Raw genomic sequence first — 21,217 nt, forward strand, 5'->3', positions numbered from 1 at the left:
CGCGTCTCATCTTAGGACTCGTAATGCGTCGCGATTGCGTTACGCATTGGATTGTCGCGCGCGAATCGCTTCGCCTAAATGTATCGATTCAGTTTAGCGAAGAATCGATTCGCGATGCTGCCGCGAATCCCAAGAAACTTTCGCGCGGCGGTGTCCATGGCAACGGCGACGCCGCGTTGACCCAAACACGTGAACGAAGTTCCTCGTGTGTGTCCGTGTGTCTTAATATATCACTCGCCACACATTATAACACACACAACAGCGCGGATAAACCCACACCGCGCCTGCCCGCACCGGTCAAAAGTCTCCAAATCTCAGCCCGAGCTCGGAACTGCCCCATGGCGCTCCCCGATCCGCGCGGTCGTGCGGCCTCCCCGGGTGCCTCGGGGTCGTCCGTCTCCCCGGGTGCTCCTCCAGCGGCCTCCACGGCCTCTCCGAGTCGGCGGACGAGCGCGCAGATTGTGAGCGAGGCCCGCGCCCTGGTGCGTGCCCTGGAGACGAGGAGGCCGCGCACGCCGCGGGAGGCGGAGCGCCGCCTCTTCGGTGCCCGCGGCGGCGTCGACGGCGCGGGGAGTCGCGACTCGCGTCCGAGCTCAGCCGTGAGGTGACCCGCGGGTGGAGGTCATCACAATGTTTCGTCGTCATCGTCACAACACCTCATCATCATCATCACAACACCTCATCACAACACCTCATCACCACAACACCTCGTCACAACACCTCATCACAACACATCATCATAACACCTCATCATCATCATCGTCACAACACATCATCATCATCACAACACCTCATCACAACACCTCATCACCACAACACCTCGTCACAACACCTCATCATCACAACACATCATCACAACACCTCATCACCACAACACCTCATCACCACAACACCTCGTCACAACACCTCATCATCACAACACCTCATCACAACACATCATCATCACTACAACACCTCGTCACAACACCTCGTCACAACACCTCATCATCACAACACCTCATCACAACACCTCATCATCACAACACATCATCACAACACCTCATCATCATCACCACAACACCTCGTCACAACACCTCATCATCACAACACATCATCACAACACCTCATCATCACAACACCTCATCATCACAACACCTCATCATCACAACACCTCATCATCATCATCACAACACCTCATCACAACACATCATCACAACATATCATCATCACAACACATCATCACAACACCTCATCATCACAACACCTCATCATCATCACAACACCTCATCACGACACATCATCACAACACCTCATCATCACAACACCTCATCATCATCATCACAACACCTCATCACAACACATCATCATCACAACACCTCATCATCATCGCACTCCATTACATCTTATCCATATGTAATCTGACGGGCAGTAGAGATCTTAACACCTCATTAAACCCCCTTCATAACCGCGTCGAGCACTCTCGCATCTCTTGTCGTGACGGCGAGGAGTCAGACGACTACGACAACTCACGATTTCTGAATAATGGCATCGTCGTGCCGGGCTACTCAGTTGTTAGCATCGTCGTTGAGCCCTGGGTCTGGGTCCCTTTCTCTCAGAGGGCTCACAAGTGGCCAAGTCAGAGACCGTGAACTTCCTCCATACTCAGATCCGAGGTTAGAATCGTGGGTTATGAAGCCAGGTTTTGGCCACCTGAAATACAATTGGATTATCAAGTTGAATGTCTCACCCCGGTGTCAAGCCGATGCCCTGACAACAAAAAATTAACCCGTAAAAACAAAGTTTTTCACTATAAATCCTTTATATGCGTGGCGGCTAGAGTCCTCTCATCCTCTGGCTTGAGATGGCTGCCACCTATGGGTCAGATGATTGTCTGCCAGCATTAAGCAATTGATAATTAAATATTTAAAAAAATTTCCCTAAACAGTGAAAAATTTTGGATTATTTTTTTTTCACGAAAATTAATTGTCACGCACAACGAGTCTGTGTGGAAAATGTCAGCTCGATTGGATCACGGGAAGTGGGTTAAAAAACGACCGAAAGATTTGCACGGTCGTAAGCAAGCAAGCAAGCACGCAAGCAAGCAAGCGAACTTAATATAAAGGATTTAAAAATTACATCTAGTAGTGTGTCTTAAGTTGAATAAATTCCGCCTGCGAGGATTACAAAATGTCATTTGTTTCTTTCGGTTAAGTCACGTCTAAAGATAAAATAATAAATTAAATTAAATAATAGAATACGATGTTTCGATTGCAACACGTCGTATTCTATTATTTAATTTAATTTATTATTTTATCTTTAGACGTGACTTAACCGAAAGAAACAAATAATAATTCCTGCAGTCACGAAAGTTCTAAAATTAAGATTACAAAATGTCGTTTGATTGCATTTGCTGGGGTGTCAAGGGCCCCCTTTCTGCAGGGCAGTGCTATAGTGGCATCTTCTGCCATACGGTTGACATTGGTTGTCCACAAAAGTGGCCAACTCAAAGTAAATTTCGATTTAAAGCTTTCGTGACTGCAGGGATTCATCTTCTTGGTTTTTTCGGTAAAGTCATGTAGAATGGAAATAATAAAAATAAAACATAAAATAATTCTCACGACGTTTCGGCCACAACGCAAGCAGCCGTCCTCAGGTGGAGAACAGGTCTGTCGAGAAGACAGAGTCTGAATGACGAAACGTCGTGAGAATTATTTTATTATGTTTTATTTTTATTATTTGATTATTTCCATTCTACGTGACTTTACCGAAAGAACCAAGAAGATGAACTCAAAGTCAACTTTGCACAGATTTTACCATGTGTGCCACCTTTGCCATGTGCCAACGTTGCGTGTGTGACTGTGCTCATGCTTTGCCCATCTGTGCATGCTATGTGCGTGTGTCCCTGCCTTCATGCTGTGTGCCCACGCTGTGTCTGCATGTACGTACATCTGCGTGTACCGTATGCAGCCTGCATTCACACCACTTTGAGGTGATGGAGCAGAGGCCCACATCGCGCACTCGTCTCGCTCCACTGCAGCATGTGAGTATACCCCACCCACCCAAACAGATACGCTATAGTATCTATGTATGTTGAACTCATTTCGCAGCTGTGGGGGAAGGACAACAAAATATTCTAGATTTGAAGCTTTCGTGACTGCAATGATTCATATTCTTAGGTTTTCGGTAAAGTCACGTAGGTAAAAAATTTAAATTAATAAATGTAAAATCAAAATAAAATAAAAATCACGACGTTTCGGAGGCAACACAAGCTTCCGTCTTCAGGTGGAACCGTCACAGCACGATTGCTGTATCAAGTAAGATAATGTCCAAGAGATCCGACCTTGTATATATACTGGTTGAGGGGGGAGGAGACAACAAAATAAACACAAAAAGCAGTTCCAAAGACATTTGTTTTCAATCTAGATCAGTCATGTGGGCTGATGCATATTTAAACATATATACTTTCCAATTTCTGTAGCATCTTTATACAGCCGACCTCCAGACGTTTGACAATGAAAGAAAGATGAAGCCGAACACATTGACAAATACATATTGCCAAATAATACAAATATATAGATGTACAGTATTTAAAATGATGTAGATGTAGGCATTAGAGACCAACTAAGTCTCAAGTCTAAGCCTAAGCAGTGGCACCGCCAACTGCACAAAGTTAAACATTTCACAAGTTCCAGGTCTGGGGAGCAGCAAACGAGAAAGAGCGACCCCCCCCCCATCGTTCGCAAGTTTACTCACAGCATCAACAGGTCTCTATTTGCAGAGCAAAGGCCACGTGCAGTGCAGTGTTGAGCGATATGTCGGGTAGGAGTGATGAGTGGGGGAGGAGTGGTGTGTGGTGTAAGAGTGATGTGTGGGGTAAGGACCTCAGGAGCCAACCCACGAAGAATCTTAAAGAACGTCACAGGAATCTTGCACTCAAATTTGATCGGCAACTAGTTTGTCAACGCAGGTGTACGGTGGTCATGTTTATGTTAGAGGACTCCAACCCTTTACTGCATATTCAAAGGCACAGCGCTCCGTGCTCTGTACGTGTGTTTGTATGTTCCATGGACTTTGACTGAGCCAAGCAGAAGCCCCGAGTGTCCTCAGATTCCCTGGACAGGGACCCTGACCAGGACCCCCTCCCCAAGTCGCTGGGTGACCCCCGCGAGGTGGCACGGGTCAGCCGCTCCCGTGCCAGGCTCTTCCGCGCCGCCAGCGCAGGGCACGTGCTGCCGGACAAGCCAGCCCCGCCACACGACGGTGGTGAGGGTCACAGTATGGTGAGGTTGGCACAGCTCACATTAGTCGCTCTGTTGTGGTTGACATGGGCCCTGCTACAATTGAAGTGTTCTTGCCCCAGGCCCAGGACGTAAGTGTCCACTCTCCACTCACTCAAGTGCTAGTTCCAGACATTCTCTCTTGTGTAGGGCCCGACTGACCAGAACCTTATTCAGGTAACTTTACATTACAGGACAGACAAGTTAAGGCTTTGTTGCAGAACATAAGGGAGCATACCTCACGCAACTTGACAAATTAACTAAGTTTCGTAGCCCAGCATCTGGGCTCCTCCAGCCTGTGGGACCCGTCAAGTGCCATTGCTCCACTTGGACTCTCGACAGCTACGCCACTGGCTCCTCGTTTTTAGGAGGCAGGATATCCTGCAGGCCTGCATGGTCTGTGTACATATACCCAGCTTGATGCTGTGTGTGTGTTACGGTGGCATGTCAGGACTGAAGAGGATGCGCAGCGATCTGGGTTCACGGGACAGAGCCCCCCTTGCGCCTGGGGCTGTGGTCGAGGCCTGGGGGGAGAGGCCCCCCGCCAGAGGGAGCCGCCCTCCGAGCTCTCCTGAGCCCCCCAGCTCTCCCAACACCCCCAGCGCGCCCGACTCCCCCAGCTCTCCCGACTTCCCTACGGAGGCTGCCTTTTGGAGTTCGCACGTCGCTCCACTGCTGACCCAGCTCGAGGCCTACTCCGCGGGTACACACCTCATCCGTCATGTCAGACAGCAAACACAAAGAAAATATGTCTCAGTCATGTACACTGTCAGGGCAAGTTCTGCTAAAAAGCATCTTTGCAGGCTGAGACGACGCACGAGAGGGCGGCGTGCTCAGTGCCACGCCTTGTGTCCCCTTGGGGATGCTCAGAACTGGTTCAGATAATCGTCACGAATGTTGGCCATGGCTGGAAATTTTACTCAGGTTGCACCTCCAGCAGCGGTCGCTCTATTGCAGACACAGCCGCCTCCACCTTGATAAACGTATCGGAGGGGACGACCTAGGAGGGGCTAGCAGCCATCAGGGGGACAGAGTAAAAGGTTACACAAGTGGGATTTGGGCGCACACACTTGTTCAGGTGTTCGCAATGCACATTTTCTTTCGAATAAGCCCCATGGTTGGACAATAATTTTATATCCTTCCAAAAAACTCTATCCTACGCCTTCGCTAATACTGTTTGTTGCTGGCTACTTGCCAACTTGGGCCTTCGAGCCTGTGCTCAGCAATCATGATTAGAAAAAGAACATCATACAAAGTTGCGTCCTTTTTGTTAAGTAACTAAAATTTTTACGCAATTATATTTGAAGTTGAACTAGTCAACATTCAAATTACAGATGTTATTATCAGGAGGCGACCATGAAAGTAAAACAGTATACATCACATTGCACAACACCAGTCGTGGCCATTGGAGAAACAATGCAGGTTTGGATAAGCTACTCAAGTTGACATACCTCGATTTAAAGCTTTCGTTGACTGCAGGAATTCATCTTCTTGGTTCTTTCGGTAAAGTCACGTAGAAGGGAAATAATAAAATACTAATAATAAAACATGATAAAATAATTCCCACGACGTTTCGGCCACAACGCAAGCAGCCGTCCTCAGGTGAAGACCAGGTCTGTCGGGGAGACAGCGTCTGAGGATGGCTGCTTGCGTTGTGGCCGAAACGTCGTGAGAATTATTTTATTATGTTTTATTTTTATTATTTTATTATTTCCCTTCTACGTGACTTTACCGAAAGAACCAAGAAGTTGACATACCTCATTTATCCTGCTTCTTAGTGAATACCCAACGAGCGAGGCGTGCTTTTTCCTGCGCAGAGGGCGACCGGCCGCAGGTCGAGGAGGGGCACGAAGAGAGGGCGGAGGTCGTGGGGCGGCTATGTGGCGTGTGCGAGGATCTGGGGGCCGTGCTTGCCCGGGGGGGCATGTTGGCCCAGAGGGGTGGCCACGGCAGGGCCGCCCTCCTGCGCGTCCTGTACCGCCTGGTGGACGTCAACTCGGACCGCCTGCTGCTCCACGTCATCAAGCTCATTCTCTCGGTAGAGTCAACCAGACAAAAGACAAATATTTCTAGATTTGAAGCTTTCGTGATTGCAACGATTAATATTCTTAGGTTTTTTCGGTAAAGTCACGTAGGTAAAAAATTCAAATTAATAAAAATAAAATAAAAATCACGACGTTTCGGAGGCAACACAAGCTTCCGTCTTCAGGTAGAACCGTCACAGCACGATAGCTTGTGTTGCCTCCGAAACGTCGTCATTTTTATTTAATTTTTATTTTACTTTTATTAATTTACATTTTTTACCTACGTGACTTTACCGAAAAAACCTAAGAATAAAGACAAATATCCCCCCCGTATAGCCTTAACAGACTATTGGGGCAAGTGCTGTTAGCAAGCACCTATGAAGGCCGGCACGGCACACGAGGGGGTGGCTGGCGATGCTTACACACTGCACCAGGTACTCATTTGAGGCTGAGTCGACCAGGTCCTCAGTGCTACAAGCCCCATTGTCACTACCTCTCTGTAGTTTCCCAGAACACCTGTAGTTTTATAGGTAATAATAATATTGTTGCTGTTGTTAGCCTGGAACATATTACCGTTGGGCAAAGGCCTCCCACAGTTTATTCGATTCCTTCCTTTCCATAGTTGACCAATTCTCCTGGAATGCAACCGATATCATCAGATGCTGAACAGGGCTAAGTCTGGATAGTGCTTGAATGGGTGGCCGCCATGTACGGCAGGTTGTTACCTTGGTAAACAGCAGTGTGCAGTGAAGCAAAATCCATTGTTCTCCTGTGCTCTATGCTGCCATGTACCCCACCCTCACCAACTGCCACTCACCAGTGTGGTGAAGTATGGTCAAGTAATTTTTACAACCTGCATGGCATAGGGAGGCCCCATCCAGCAGTAGATTGATAAAGGGCTTTACTTTTACAGTAATCCCTTTACGCAATAAAGTCTCACTGAGTATAAAGACACTTTCTGCAGTGTTCAACATGTGGGCACCCACACATATAAGGGGATAGCACTCAAAGCTCCACACAGATGATTTCAGGAATTCAATGGTGCAATTCCATCATCTGGCCACCTCACAAACCAGGCAGTCTCCCGTCCATGTACGAAGCAGGTTCTTGTCTTCCGAGATCTGACGAGATCGGGTGGTATGACTGATTGTCTGTGTGCACACTTGTACTCTTATAAGATGCAATGCTATCGAAGCCATCGCTTCACAATTTGTATGGAATAGGCCGCCGAGGATGAGTGTAGCTGAGCTTTTTTGTTGCCTCTTCTCACCGCAGATTCAGGTCAAAGACAAGAACCTCCTCAACGTGTGCAAACTTGTGTTCAAGATCAGCCGCACAGAAAACAACGACCTGCTCTTCCTGCAAGTGGGAATCGTGGGTATGTGTCGGCTAGGAGGGCGGCTCTCTTACACGAAGGGTTGCACTGCACCGCGAGAGATCAGAATGGATTCTTCATCCCAAAACATGACGCTGATAGCACAAACGAGGTTTTAAAAAAATGTAAATAAAGAAAAGTAAGTGGGCTTCGGCAGGACAAGTCGCTGGAGATAATGCCATTTGTACAGCGAGTAGTAGTGAAACCTGTCTTTCTGTCTGTCTGTGGGAGAGGGGGTAGGGTGTGCGAGGGTTTCCTCAAAACTAGTTTTGCCATGCAAAGTAAAATTGCTCCCAAAGAGAAGTGAAACTAATTCTGCACTATTGCTGGACTCTCATCTCAAGCGTGCACTTGTGCGTGCATGCCAGTGCGGGTGTGGCTGTCTGTGTGCAGTGGTTAGCGCTCTGCACTATGCACCCGAAGACCTGATTTCATTCTTGGGCATGGATAAGATCAGTAACAATATCTTAACCTGTCCTTGGCTCCACCAAGACAACGTGGTACCTCGTCCAGTGTGAAAACATCAGCACTAAGGAAATTAAATCAGCAGGGCATATTGCGTGTTGCAGCACCCCTACGTGTGCCGTGCCGGTGTTAATAGGTGATCGTCAATAGGTGATCGTCAATCGGTGATCGTCAATAGGTGATCATCAATAGGTGCTCGTTAACAGCACTTTCCCAAGTTGGGTGAATGGCTATAGGGAAGAAACGAGGCAGAACCAGGCCTGCCAACAGACCAAGTGATTCTTTTTCTGAGCTACAATCCTCAACGAAACTGCATTGCACGAGTTGACCTGCAGCCTCATTAGGCTTTGCCCTCCACCCATTTACGTTTGAGTTTTCCCAGTGAAGGGCATTGCATGCGTGTGCAAATCCAAAAAAATCCTTGCTGAGGGCCAAATAGGACTTTCATCTACATTTGTGAAACCGCACATTAACCTATACCTTGACGTTATCCAATAGTTACACAAAAAATAATTAGGGCTGACCTTTACAGGTGACTGAGCACGCGAACATGAGAAACACATTTTGGACGGGTCGAAGATATTTCCCTCTAGTACCCAGTGATGGATAAATCCATAATATAGGTTTTTTGGGGTTAGATCGCGTAAGTATAGATGTCGTTAAACCCACCACCACCCGACACAGCCAATTCGTAAGGTTTGTCACGTAAACAGAACATGCAAATTTGTTAAAAGTACAGTACACCGGTGTGTTGGAGAGCAAATCCACAAAATTAACAATCTGAGTACGATGTTTTGCCAGTAATTACAACTAGCTTCATCAGGCAACAGCCAGATTGATAAATATTGCTCGCAGGACGTTTCAAAGTGGTAGGCCTGGTGTGGCTGCAGGCTGTCCCAAATGAAGTCGTGGGCCGGATATGGTCCACAAGGCATGGGTTTTCTACCCTCTTAGGTGCTGCGGAAAATGTCTGTGTGTGTGTGCGGCACACACTCGTGGACAATTGCAGATAGCCATCCTCCAGAAATATATGAGCACAACGGCAGGCGAATAAAACACAGCAAGGTGGCACAGTGGTGAGCACAGGTGGTGCAACCCATAACACCCGGGGGGCCTGGCCAACGAGCCTATGACACTTCACAAGGCCTCCAATTGCACCTAGCCTGGCACAAGCGCCATGGTGATGTCACCGGTTGTTGCTGTTGTTGTGGTGCAGAGTTGCTGTTGGGGGTGCTGGGCGACCCAGATCTGGCGGCGAACGTGGAGGCTCTCACGTACTGCGCGGGAGCTGTGAAGTTCCTCGCCAACAGCGGTGGCGGCGGTGACGGCGGTGATGGTGGTGGTGCACTGGGCTCAGAGCTGCTGGCGCGCGGGACCCTGGACACACTGCTGGGCCTCCTCGCTCGCGCCAACACTGCACCGGCAGACAAGGCGACGGCGCACCTGCTCGTGCAGGTCTCTCAGAAACAAAGACAAAGACCCCCCATGTAGCCTCCACAGACTATTGGGGCAATTGTTGTTCGCGAGCACCTATGAAGGCCGGCACAGCGCACGAGGGAGTGGTGTGAGCAAAACGACCACAGCCAAGAAACCTTTGTGTTCCCATTGCTGATGTTTATATACACTGCAACAGGCACTCATTTAAGGCTGAGTTGACCCACGGGAGACACGGAACTGGTTCAGATATCACTTTTCACTGATGTTAGCCACGACTAGGATTCAAACCTTAGGGTTACAGGGTTCGTAGCGCAGTGCGTGAATCACTGCAACACTACTCCCCCCTCACACACACCTTCATGGCAGAGGTCGCAAACGGGTTTTGATTCCTTACCCGTACCCATACCCGGCCGCACCAGGGTCGCAAACGGGTACCCGTACCCAGCCGTACCCTACCCGGCCGGGTACGGGTAGGGTACGGGTATCGGGTACCTGATTGCGACCTCTGGGATGAAGCCATGTTGCAGGCGCGGGTGGGTTGATTCTAGGAACTTGAATTGTGAGAAGAGACAAGACATTGGGAAATGAGTGACAAACGGTTACTCACCAGTGACTCACGGCCTACTCGTACCCGTACCCGGCCGCACCAGGGTCGCAAACGGGTACCCGTATCGGGTAGGGTACGGGTATCGGATACCCGGTTGCGACCTCTGCTTCATGGGTCTATTAAATGTTGCTGCTCCCAACAAAGACAAAGTTTCCGGGACACACAAAGTGACAGACAAGGGCATGGTCCCCTCCTTTCCCTGCCACTCAATCGTTAATCTTGACCAATGGCTATTATCCCTTAAGCCTATTAACTTTTCTTAATGATCAACATTTTTCTGACTTACTTGAATTAATTTTGAATGACTGGATCTGGTCCAAAGATGCTTGGCACGATTTAAAGTGAAACCCCGTATCTAAACATGGTTGTAAGAATTGCTCTTAAATTTGGTGGTGGAGGGTCTTACGACATAAATTTGGTCAGACATAAATGTGGCTTAACTAAAAAAAAATCTATTTTGCATTTTTATTATGACAAGAAAAATCACATGGGCTCTGGGTTGTGCTGATCGCGCGCTTCGTGTTGTTGCCATGGCCCAGGTGACAGCGGCCGTGCGGGGCCTAGCAGACGCCCCGGGAGCCTGTGGCTTCTTCCGTGCGGCTGGGGCACTCCCCACACTGTGCACGACGCTGGAACGCTACGAGTGCGACGCCTGCGTTTGCACCAACGTCCTACGTACATTTAGGCAAGTGCCTCTCTCTCCTGCACAGCATTGCCAAAGAGCATTGAGGTGGTGGCCATCTCCCAATTGCACTCCTGAGGGAGTGATGGAAATTACACATTCCTATGGTGGGGGTGAGTCATAGAACCACTGCTGACTTCCCCTCATTGTATCCACCCCAGACGGATGGGCTGCATCAACCCCCAAACGGGATTTGAACTCACAACCTTCCCAGTGTGAGCCGCTCGCTCAACTGCTGACCCCACAGGACCAGACACAGCTCCGTGCGATTGTATTTTGAACCCGTATTATTTGAATCCCAGGTTATAAATGATGTTACAACAAGAAAGGCCATTGACTGAGCACATTAAAGGAGAAACAATGCTGTTGCCAGGTTGAAAATATTCCACCGTAGCACCCGAATATTGCGGCCAAGATGCTTGGAATTGCTGGATAAACATTATTTGTGAACAGTTTTGAAGTCTCGATTTAAAGCTTTCGTGACTGCAGGGATTCATCTTCTTGGTTCTTTCGGTAAAGTCACGTAGAAGGAAAATAATGAAATAATAAAAATAAAACATAATAAAATCATTCTCACGACGTTTCGGCCACAACGCAAGCAGCCGTCCTCAGGTGAAGAACAGGTCTGTCGGAAAGACAGCGTCTGACAAACCTGTTCTTCACCTGAGGACAGCTGTCGGGAAGACAGCGTCTGACAGACCTGTTCTTCACCTGAGGACGGCTGCTTGCGTTGTGGCCGAAACGTCGTGAGAATTATTTTATTATGTTTTATTTTTATTATTTTATTATTTTCCTTCTACGTGACTTTACCGAAAAAACCAAGAAGATGAGTTTTGAAGTCGTGGGTTTCATTTGGCTTTGGAATAAAGTGGCGGGCCACATGAAATGAAGTCACAAGCCGTAGGTGCCTCACCCCTGCTGTAAGACCGTGCATCCTTAACGCTCTCCGTGCTTTGTCTGCAGCAAAGTGACGGATCGCAGCGAGGGCTGCCGTGAGCTGGCTGCTGTCGACTCGTCTCCCAACATCCTCATAGCTTTGCTGCACAAGTTTCCACGCAAACAGGTGGGCGGCAGCACGTCCGCTACGCACCAAACATCCATCTGCTTTATTCAATACACACATTGTATACCACACAATGTATTCCAGTGCATTAAAAATACGTTATATACTGCACAACACAGTGTATTTAATGTTTATTATCTACTCCATAACTGAGTGCATTTAAAATAAATTATATACTACATAGTGCATTCCTGTGCATGCGATGTACTTTCCTTTTGCCGATAAGTCACACGATCCAGCTGTTGTATTAACATTACGCACGTAGATGCATGGCGCTGTAACCACTGCCGTGGAGCGTCACCGTGTCGTGCCATGCGCCGTGTGACACGGGCGACGCGACACGGGCAGAGTGAAACACGTCCTGTGACGCGCGACGCGTGCCTCAACCACGTGCCCTGTGACACCGGGTGACAGGACCTGGTGGTGCGCGTGTGCTACACGCTGGGCAACCTGGCGGCGCGCAGCGAGGCCGTTCGCGAGCGTCTGTGGCGCCACGGCTCCTGCCTGGACGTGCTGCTGCATGTCTACGCGCTCCAGCTGCAGCGCCAGCCCGACACGGGTGCGGTCGCCTCTCACAGCGTCACCTGTAGCCGTGGGTTACAGGCAAATGTTTACAGTTTCACATTGTCAACGAGCGCAATACTTTTATGCGAAAATCCCACGAATGTTGATGTGCGGAGGTGTGTGTGTGTGCGTGGTCTGTGTCTATGTGGCGTGTGTGTATATGTGCGCGTGGTAAATATGTGCACACTAAGCATTTGCCCCAACCGTCTGTTAAGGCTATACGGGGAAACTTTTTCTTTGTGGTATATTGCTCTGTGCATGCCGCGTGGTGCGTGTGCATGTTGTTTGCATGTGGGGTGTTGGTGTGTGCTCATGGTGTGTGTGTTTGTGAGCGAGCAGACCTGGCTGAAGACGTACTTGTGAAGCTTCTGCGTGTGCTGGCAAACCTGTCGCTGCACCCTGGCATGGGTGCAGCCCTCGCCAGCCACCCCCGCTGCATCCAGCTGCTCATCTCCACTCTTGGTGGGGTGCCCCTTTCGTTACAACTATTATTATTATTCATGCCCTTATGACCAGATTCTCACTATTCCAGTGTTTTTCTTCTTGCCATTTTTGTTCCAATTATGCTATCGGCATCACGTCGTGAGATGAAAAAGTAACTTCTGATCTCTCGCAGAGCCGAGCAACCCTTTGTACTGGGGAATGGATCGCAGAACCGGATGTTATAGAACTGCTTTTGGACCCATTCAAATTACCTCTTATAACAGGACGAGGGGGTGGGTGGCCAGCACGACGCCCGGCCGCCTTTGTCTCCCCAGTGGCGATGTTCACACACCACACCAGTTACTCGTTTGAGGCTGAGTCGACCTAGGGGAGGCCCAGGAGCGGTTCAAATAATCGTCACTGGTGATGGCCGTGAGCGGGAATCGAACTCGGGTCGCCGGGTTCGTAGTGCAGCGCGCTAACCACTACACTACAATGCGTTACGCTTCCACATGTGCGGGTCACATGACAGATTTGACGTCACAGCTCACTTGCCGTGCAAAAAATATATGCATTATTGAGCTCCCCCCCCAAAAAAAAAAAACGTGTATTTTTTATAATTTTTGCATGGTGTACAGTCTGGAAAGTACCCACATGGCAAATTTCCAGTTTGTTGCATGTCGGGAAGTACGCTAAACATTTTGAACAGACACACATATTCACAACTTTGCCTTTTATATATATCTGGAGATGACAGACAGACCGATTTGGCTCATTCTCAGAGCTCTAATTCAGCCTAATTAAGTACAGACATTTCTCTTCTTGGTTTTTTCCGGTAAAGTCACGTAGAAGGGAAGTAATAAAATAATACAAATAAAACATAATAAAACAATTCTCACGACGTTTCGGCCACAACGCAAGCAGCCGTCTTCAGGTGAATATACCACAAAGAAAAAGTTTCCCCGTATAGCCTTAACAGACGGTTGGGGCAAATGCTTAGTGTGCACATATTTACCACGCGCACATATACACACACGCCACATAGACACAGACCACGCACACACACACACATCTCCGCACATCAGGTGAAGACGGCTGCTTGCGTTGTAGCCGAAACGTCGTGAGAATTGTTTTATTATGTTTTATTTTTATTATTTTATTACTTCCCTTCTACGTGACTTTACCGAAAAAACCAAGAAGATGAATTCCTGCAGTCACGAAAGCTTTAAATCGAAATACAGACATTTCGTTTACATGATTGCCTTTTGTTGTGTAGTCATTGGTGACTGGGCTACGGCAATAAGCTCACCGCACTTGAGGACGTGGTTTAATCACAGGTGCCTGTATTTGAACGCAGGATCTCAGCGGTGGCAGCTTGGCACTCTGACCTCTGAGCCTTGTAAACATTATCTCTGAAATAAGTTTCTGATTACCATCAGGTTTATCTGGTTGACACCAGATTTAAGCTATTGCAACCAAGAGACGCCAGAAAATTCCTGTTGGGAGAACATTCCTTCATCCACGATGTTTCATGCCTTATTTATTTAATTAGTATCCCCCCTTAATCGGTTTTGTACGATAAACTGGATTGCTTGGCTAATCTGAACGCAGTTGCCTGTGATCATTGCCTTCTCCCCCAACTGGTCTTTATGTTGTTTATATGATTTATTTGTTAATATTTTGCACTGTAAAATTTTTATCAGGGAGAAAAGTGGGGTAGTGGTAAGCGCACTCCGCTGTAAACCCAGCAACCTGGGTTCGGTTCCCGGTCACAGCTAACATCAACGGTGAACCACTCCTAGCCACACCGCCTTTTCCAACCTGCACTGACCGGCATAGCGAAGAGTGGTCATACAAGCCCGACGTTTGGAGACCATCAATACTTTATTACGCTGGTTAGTGTATGTCGGTGAAGGGGGAATCCCCTGATGTTAGCCATGGCCGAGAATTGAACTCGTAGTGTGCGAAGTTTCTGCGAACCACTGTAGCACCTGCCGCTCCACCCAGATTAACTTATGTCACGTACACTTTAAACATTTGCCATCTTACCTATAAACCCCTCACCAGGTGGCTCAATGGTAGAGTGAGTTATAATCCTGGTTGGGGGTTGGCTCAACCCTTCAATCCTCTGGAGCCAATAAAATGAGGATCACTTTGTAGGGAAGTCAAAAGTGATTTTTCTATGGACTCTCACCTCTGCCCTAGGAATAGAGAATTTATACTACTGGCTCTGGGCTGGAAACAGATGGGCACTGCCTCCATGTTCAGTTTTTTAAAAATAAATTACTTTTACTTGACTAATGTATTTGTTTATAGTCAGCAATTGTACTGGCTATTGTATTTATTTTCCTTAACTTAGGTTATGTATGTATGTAGAACTTCTTTCGCACCATACTTAGCCAACCGTGCTAATCGGCGGTACGGGAGACCGACAGCAAACTAAACACAAAAAGCAGTTGGAAAGAAATGAGTTTCCAATCTAGGTTTAAAAGTGCATTGCTCCAGTGGCTTCCTAAAGGTTAGCTTTGAAGAAAAGATTTGTATTTTTCGATTTAAAGCTTTCTTGACTGCAGGGATTCATCTTTTTGGTTCTTTCGGTAAAGTCACGTAGAATGGAAATAATAAAATAATAAAAATAAAACAATAAAATAATTCTCACGACGTTTCGGCCACAACGCAAGCAGCCGTCCTCAGGTGAAGAACAGGTCTGTCGAGAAGACAGTCTGACAGACCTGTTCTTCACCTGAGGACGGCTGCTTGCGTTGTGGCCGAAAAGTCACGAGAATTATTTGATTACGTTTTATTTTTATTATTTTATTATTTCCATTCTACGTGACTTTACCGAAAGAAACAAGAAGAAAAAAGATTTGTAATCTCAATGATTGTTTCGCAGTGGTTGTAAATAAAGATTACCGTCTCTCTGTCCATCTCGTGTTGGGCGGACGCCCGCCCGCCCCACAGAGAGCCCGGGCGTGCGGGAGCGCGAGGAGATCGTCTTGAACGCTGTGGCGACCGTCAACAACCTCTCCTTCCACATGGGCCCCGGTGCCACGCTGCAGGGCCAGCAGCTGCGCATCGCAGAGTGTGAGCCCCGCGCACACCGCGGCATGAACGCCACGCGGCCTCGCTGCGTCGGTGCCGCGGCAGAGTAACCAGGTGTGACCGGATCTCAAGAAGCGGTTAAAGAAGCGGTGGTCGTGTTTATTGTCTGTCGTACGTCTCCATGCCAGTCTGTGGGTCTCTGTGTGCGTCGATGGATCTCTATTTCAGTATTTGGGTCCTTACGTGAGAATACCACACCAAATGCTGTATTGAACAAGGGGTATATTTCTTTGTTGTTGCCAGTGTCCGAGTAGTTGCGCAACAGATACATTTTTTTCCCACCTGATGACGGACGCTTGTGTTGCGCCCGAAATGTCGTGATTTTTTTTTTATACCTACGTGACTTTACCGAGATAACCAAAGAGTATGGATTCCTGCAGTCATGAAGGCTTCAAATCAAGATTAATTAAATTAGAGACAGACTCAACTTTGTGGTGGCGTAGTTCGTAACGTGCTCGTTTGCAAACATATGATTGGTTGTTACAATCGTGAGGGTGGGAGGCAGAGTAAACCAGAAAGGCGGTGGGGCTCTACTGTGGAGGAGCGTGCCCAGATACCCGAGCCAAGCTCGACACGTCTTCGCTGCGCAACTCATCGTACAGATGTGGACAAAGTCATTTCCGTGATTAATTTGCCCGGTCTCGAAGACGATTTGGTTGCGCAACAGATAAAGGGCATTAATAATCGATATCCGTCGATAACTCTATGCATCGTAGCACTGTCACTTAATACTGTTCACAATCAAACCCTACAGCAGAGGTCGCAACCGGGTACCCGATACCCGTACCCTACCCGATACCCGGCTACCCGTACCCGGCCAGGTACGGGTACCCGTTTGCGACCCTGGGTCGGCCGGGCACGGGTACGGGTATGCCGTGAGTCACTGGTGAGTAACCGTTTGTCACTCATTTCCCCACGTCTTGTCTCTTCTCACAATTCAAGTTCCTAGAATCAACCCACCCGCGCCTGCAACATGGCTTCATCCCAGAGGTCGCAATCGGGTACCCGTAACCGTACCCTACACGATACCCGGCCGGGTACGGGTAGCCAGGTATCTGGTAGGGTACGGGTACGGGTACCCATTTGCGACCCTGGTACGGCCGGGTACGGGTAAGGAATCAAAACCCGTTTGCGACCTCTGCCCTACAGCGATGACCCCTATCTGTTTTGCTTATGACACCTCCAGTGCTGCTTATGCCCCTGCTGGGCCCTGGGGAGGAAGGGGTCCTGGAGGCATTGAGGGCCCTGGGGAACCTGTCCCAGAGCGCGGCCGTGCGGGAATTCCTCCACCAGCACCACGGTGAGTGCAGCAGCCACAGATGCAGCAGCGTCCACTCTGCCACATTGCCACCCGCAGTGAAGTGCTGATCGTAAATGCTGCCTGTCTGTGTTGTCTTGTGAGCTGCCTCTCTGTATTCTGGCTGGTCTGCTGGTATCTGTGCTGCTTTTTGCCTGCGAGTTGCCACCGATGTATCCATCCCCAGTGCCGGCGCTGCTGTTGGAGCTGTTGTCCGAAGGCTCCCAGGACGTGTGCTACTCGGCTGGGGGGGTACTGCTCAATATGAGCAGTACCGACGACGGGGGGGCAGGGCGGCTGCTGCAGCTGGGAGCCATGGAGAGGTGAGCGCTATCGGTGGTGGCGGTGGTCGTGGGGGTCACTGTGGAAGCAACAACTCAGCCTGCAATGCTTTGACAATTGACCATCTTCCAATTGGCCATGCGAGGACTTGTCGAGATTCAGGGTTATGGATACCCGGCACGCCGGCTCAACGCTCTGACCTCTGAGCCACCGTAGTTACCTTGCTGTGTTGTAACAGATTAATCATCATACGCCTATAGCAGGGGTTCTCAACCTCCCCCCTGCTAATCCAAACCATTTCCACCCACGCCTGCCCCATCAGCTCTACTCACATCTCTATTGGCTGCACGAGTTGCTCGAACCTTCACTCAAAACTCGTTTAATAATAATAAGCTGCAGTGGACATTTTCTCTGGCGTGTTCACTATACATCGTGAGTCTTGTCCACTGGATATCAACCCTTTTAGCAATTTCCTGTTCAAGCCCATTCACTATTATTTTCATTCAAGCTTAAACATCCCTTAAGGCCGTCTATTCGAACGTAAAAAACAAACGATTAGCACACAGGCGGCTACCCGAGCCCTTTATTAGAGATTTGTCCTGCATAGTGTCCATACTGCAGGCCTGCCTTCATGCCTTCCTGGGAGGGGGGTGGGACTGTTGTCCTATATATTAACTGAAGTGGCAGCAACAGCCTTTTCGTGCATTGCAGAGGAGAGTGGCTGAGCACTCATAGGTCCCGTGATGTGATTCCTCCCAGGCTGCTCAGCTGCCTGCACCGCTATTGCCGTGCGGACTGGCAGCTGGGCGGCTTGCTGTGCAAAGTGCTGTGGAACTTTAGCCAAGGGCCTGCTGCCACCGGCGCCAGCGGCAAAGGCGGGGGCCTGGATCCCAGCGACACCACGCGCCTTCTCGCCACGCTGCACCTCCTCCTGGGTAAGCGCCACCACTCCCCACGTGACATTACAAAACATAGCATTGAAGTCACGATAACTCGCAAGCCTTTGTCAATCCACTGCCGGATGAAGACCTCCCCACGCAGTGTCGTTATGTCGGTTGTTTGACCGAACTTCATCACACTGGCCAGTGTGGGTCGGTGGAACCCAGGCCTGAACCAGTCCAGCGATATCTGGTTCAGACAACACTGGCCACTTGTTAACGTACCAAAATATTGGCCTCATTTGGTCTTCATGGAACGAAGGGGAGTTTCATGAAGAGGATATACTGGGGAACCCCTTCCCGTGAAAAGCCCGGTATTCTGACACTGGACTCAACACCAAGCTCTTTGCAAATTATTTTCTCGCGAACCAAGTTAAGCTTTGGTCTGGTGACTTTTAAACACTTTCACCACATGCCAGCTTTTGAACCTAAAATGTATCAAATTTTTAAATAATAATTGTATAAAGCTGTATGTTTAACTTTGTAAATGGTTGAAATTAGTTATGTGGCAACCATCGAGTCACGTGTCTACTGTTTAGCAACTCCGGGATCTGGCAGAGGGTAGCAAGCATTTGGCAACGAGATGTGGTGGCTTTGGCCACGGTGACATCTGGATCAGCAAAAGGGTTTAAATTCGGCAGCCTGCCGCCTAAGTGGGCAGGGTTGGCAACTGTGGTGCTCAACGGGGGTGTCGTGGTGACGGGGGTGTCGTGGTGACGCGACTGTGGTCTTCGCAGACGAGCGGACGGCGCTGGTGAGCGCGCCACTGGACGGTGGGGAAACCGGGGAGACGGTGCAAGGATACCACCGGCAGCTGTGGGAAGCAGAGTTTGTGCCGGTGGCGCGGAGGCTGCAGAAGAGAGTGCAGAGCCAGGCGGCGCCGCTGCTGCTGCTTGAATCGCTGTGACATCGTCGTCACCGTGTAAATCTTCACGCTCGCACGCGCACACACGCAAAGCCAGGGGTGGAGAACCGACAGCTCCCGACTTCATTTTTCCCGATCCCAAACCACCACTTCTTTTCATACGGCCACATGTTGTCTTCCACTTCAAAATAGCCCGCTAACAATACTCATCCGTCACCAGCAGTAGGTTGCCACAACGGCAGTGTGTGCAAAGTCAGTGATTCCTGCTCAAATGAACGTGGAGGTGGTGGGCATCTCATGTTTATGGCCGAGCCAGTCGTGGCAAGTCTAACAAAGTGGTTCAAAATTTTTGACCCCAGAGAGATGATGGGCTGAGTCAACCCCCCAACCAGCCAGTCACTATACTGCCAGGATACAGGAGAGACTTATAATCAGAGTACCAACACACACACCCTCTGACATCACCACCTCCAGTTCAAAAACAAATGAAGGTGTGCAAACTACGATTTGAGTTGTGCAAGATGTGTTTAAATGACTCGTCGACAATCTCCGAGCCCGTGCTTCCATGACAGTTCCAACAGCTGCTTGTTGCCAATGTCATTAAAATATACGACCGGAGATGTGGTGCTCCGAGCACGGCACGATTTCTTGTGAAGCAGCACATGCAGAGACACTGTGACCCTAAGCTGCAAAACACATCCCCCCCTCCTCCCATCATACGCCAAGTAAACAACGAGGCAGTCGCTCCTGATTGCAGTATAAGTATTTATTACATATCATACAAATTTAAACCAGATTTAAAGTAATGAATTGAGCACACAATTAAGGCGTAACACAATAATAACAAATCTCCGCTTTAAGCTTAGTGCACACCACAGTAGCGACAGCTGGACCATACAGTCCCAGTCGCACGACATCAACTTCACAGACAAGCGCCAGCAACTAAACGTCAAGAAATTACACTCGCATGCTGCTTACACGCGCAATAGCGGCAGACAACAGTAAAACATGGAGGGAAACGCTAAGGCTTTGCACGTTAGCTCCACATTCTCAAGTAGGGCTGTTAATTTGGGTTTCTTAGCGTTATGGATAATCTCATAAAAAATATTACAATTAAAAATTATCGGTTTGTCAAATGTTACCAGTCCGCACTGGCCAGCATGGTGAAGTATGGTCAAATGAGCCCCATGACTGACACGGAGTGGCGAGTAATTCATCCAGCGGTGGACTGTGACAGGGCTGCAAGATTGTTTTCTACATACCGTGTATAGAATGGGTTGCCGTACGGCTTGAACATTGTTGCTTGTCAATTGGTTCGATTTGTAACCAAAGTTGGACTGGATTCGATTATTATAGAATTCACGATTTTCAGAAGCAAAAATGTATTTCGCAAAAGATTCTGAAATAAAATCGATGACGGAATAACAACCCCATTCTAAAGTAACCGCACGTAAATAGGAGAAACAGCCGCTATGCTGCCAGCCTGGCTTTCCCAACCAGGCGGGAGATTGGAGAACTTCTCAGATGCACCGTGGGTGGGAACCCAACCGCCCGCACCCATAATGTAGGCGAGAGCTGGGCTGGTTTAGGGCGTCATCTGGTCCAACCCATGTGAGACTAGGCTCTAAGGAAAGCTGTCTCGGGTGTGGACCAATCAACTTCAAGGACAGTGCACATTATCAGAGTTATGTTTTTTGTTTGCATTATGACTGCAGGTATTGCGGTCTATGCAAACATGACTCCTTGTAAAAAGGTGTCAGTTTTGTTTCCAGATAGAAGGGTAAAAAAAACAATTATCATATTTTTACTGGCAAATGAGGTTCCCATGGTGGTTTAG

General features: G+C 48.7%; 1 protein-coding gene across 1 annotated transcript; it reads left to right on the forward strand.

The window, feature by feature from the left end:
• The first annotated feature begins 118 nt into the window (after positions 1–118).
• On the forward strand, positions 119–20,340 carry ARMC2 (armadillo repeat containing 2). The gene is made up of 16 exons (XM_078878294.1): positions 119–604; positions 2,947–3,019; positions 4,065–4,242; positions 4,708–4,959; positions 6,074–6,294; positions 7,556–7,658; positions 9,337–9,575; positions 10,704–10,849; positions 11,810–11,909; positions 12,324–12,468; positions 12,813–12,935; positions 15,858–15,980; positions 17,185–17,298; positions 17,483–17,618; positions 18,337–18,512; positions 19,253–20,340. Exons 1-16 carry the CDS (start codon positions 339–341, stop codon positions 19,420–19,422), a joined length of 2,565 nt encoding a protein of 854 aa, XP_078734420.1. The 5' UTR covers positions 119–338; the 3' UTR covers positions 19,423–20,340.
• Positions 20,341–21,217: the final 877 nt, after the last annotated feature.

This window comes from Lampetra fluviatilis, chromosome 50 (genome assembly GCF_964198595.1).
Source record: "Lampetra fluviatilis chromosome 50, kcLamFluv1.1, whole genome shotgun sequence".
Lineage (NCBI taxonomy): Eukaryota > Metazoa > Chordata > Hyperoartia > Petromyzontiformes > Petromyzontidae > Lampetra > Lampetra fluviatilis.

Bases quoted from the DNA above. Each gene is read 5' to 3' on its own strand.
- ARMC2 (XM_078878294.1), top strand. From the start codon at position 339: ATGGCGCTCCCCGATCCGCGCGGTCGTGCGGCCTCCCCGGGTGCCTCG. The intron at 12,936-15,857 runs GTGGGGTGCCCC...CCCGCCCCACAG, and splicing joins GCTGCTCATCTCCACTCTTG to AGAGCCCGGGCGTGCGGGAG. The intron at 17,299-17,482 runs GTGAGTGCAGCA...ATCCATCCCCAG, and splicing joins ATTCCTCCACCAGCACCACG to TGCCGGCGCTGCTGTTGGAG.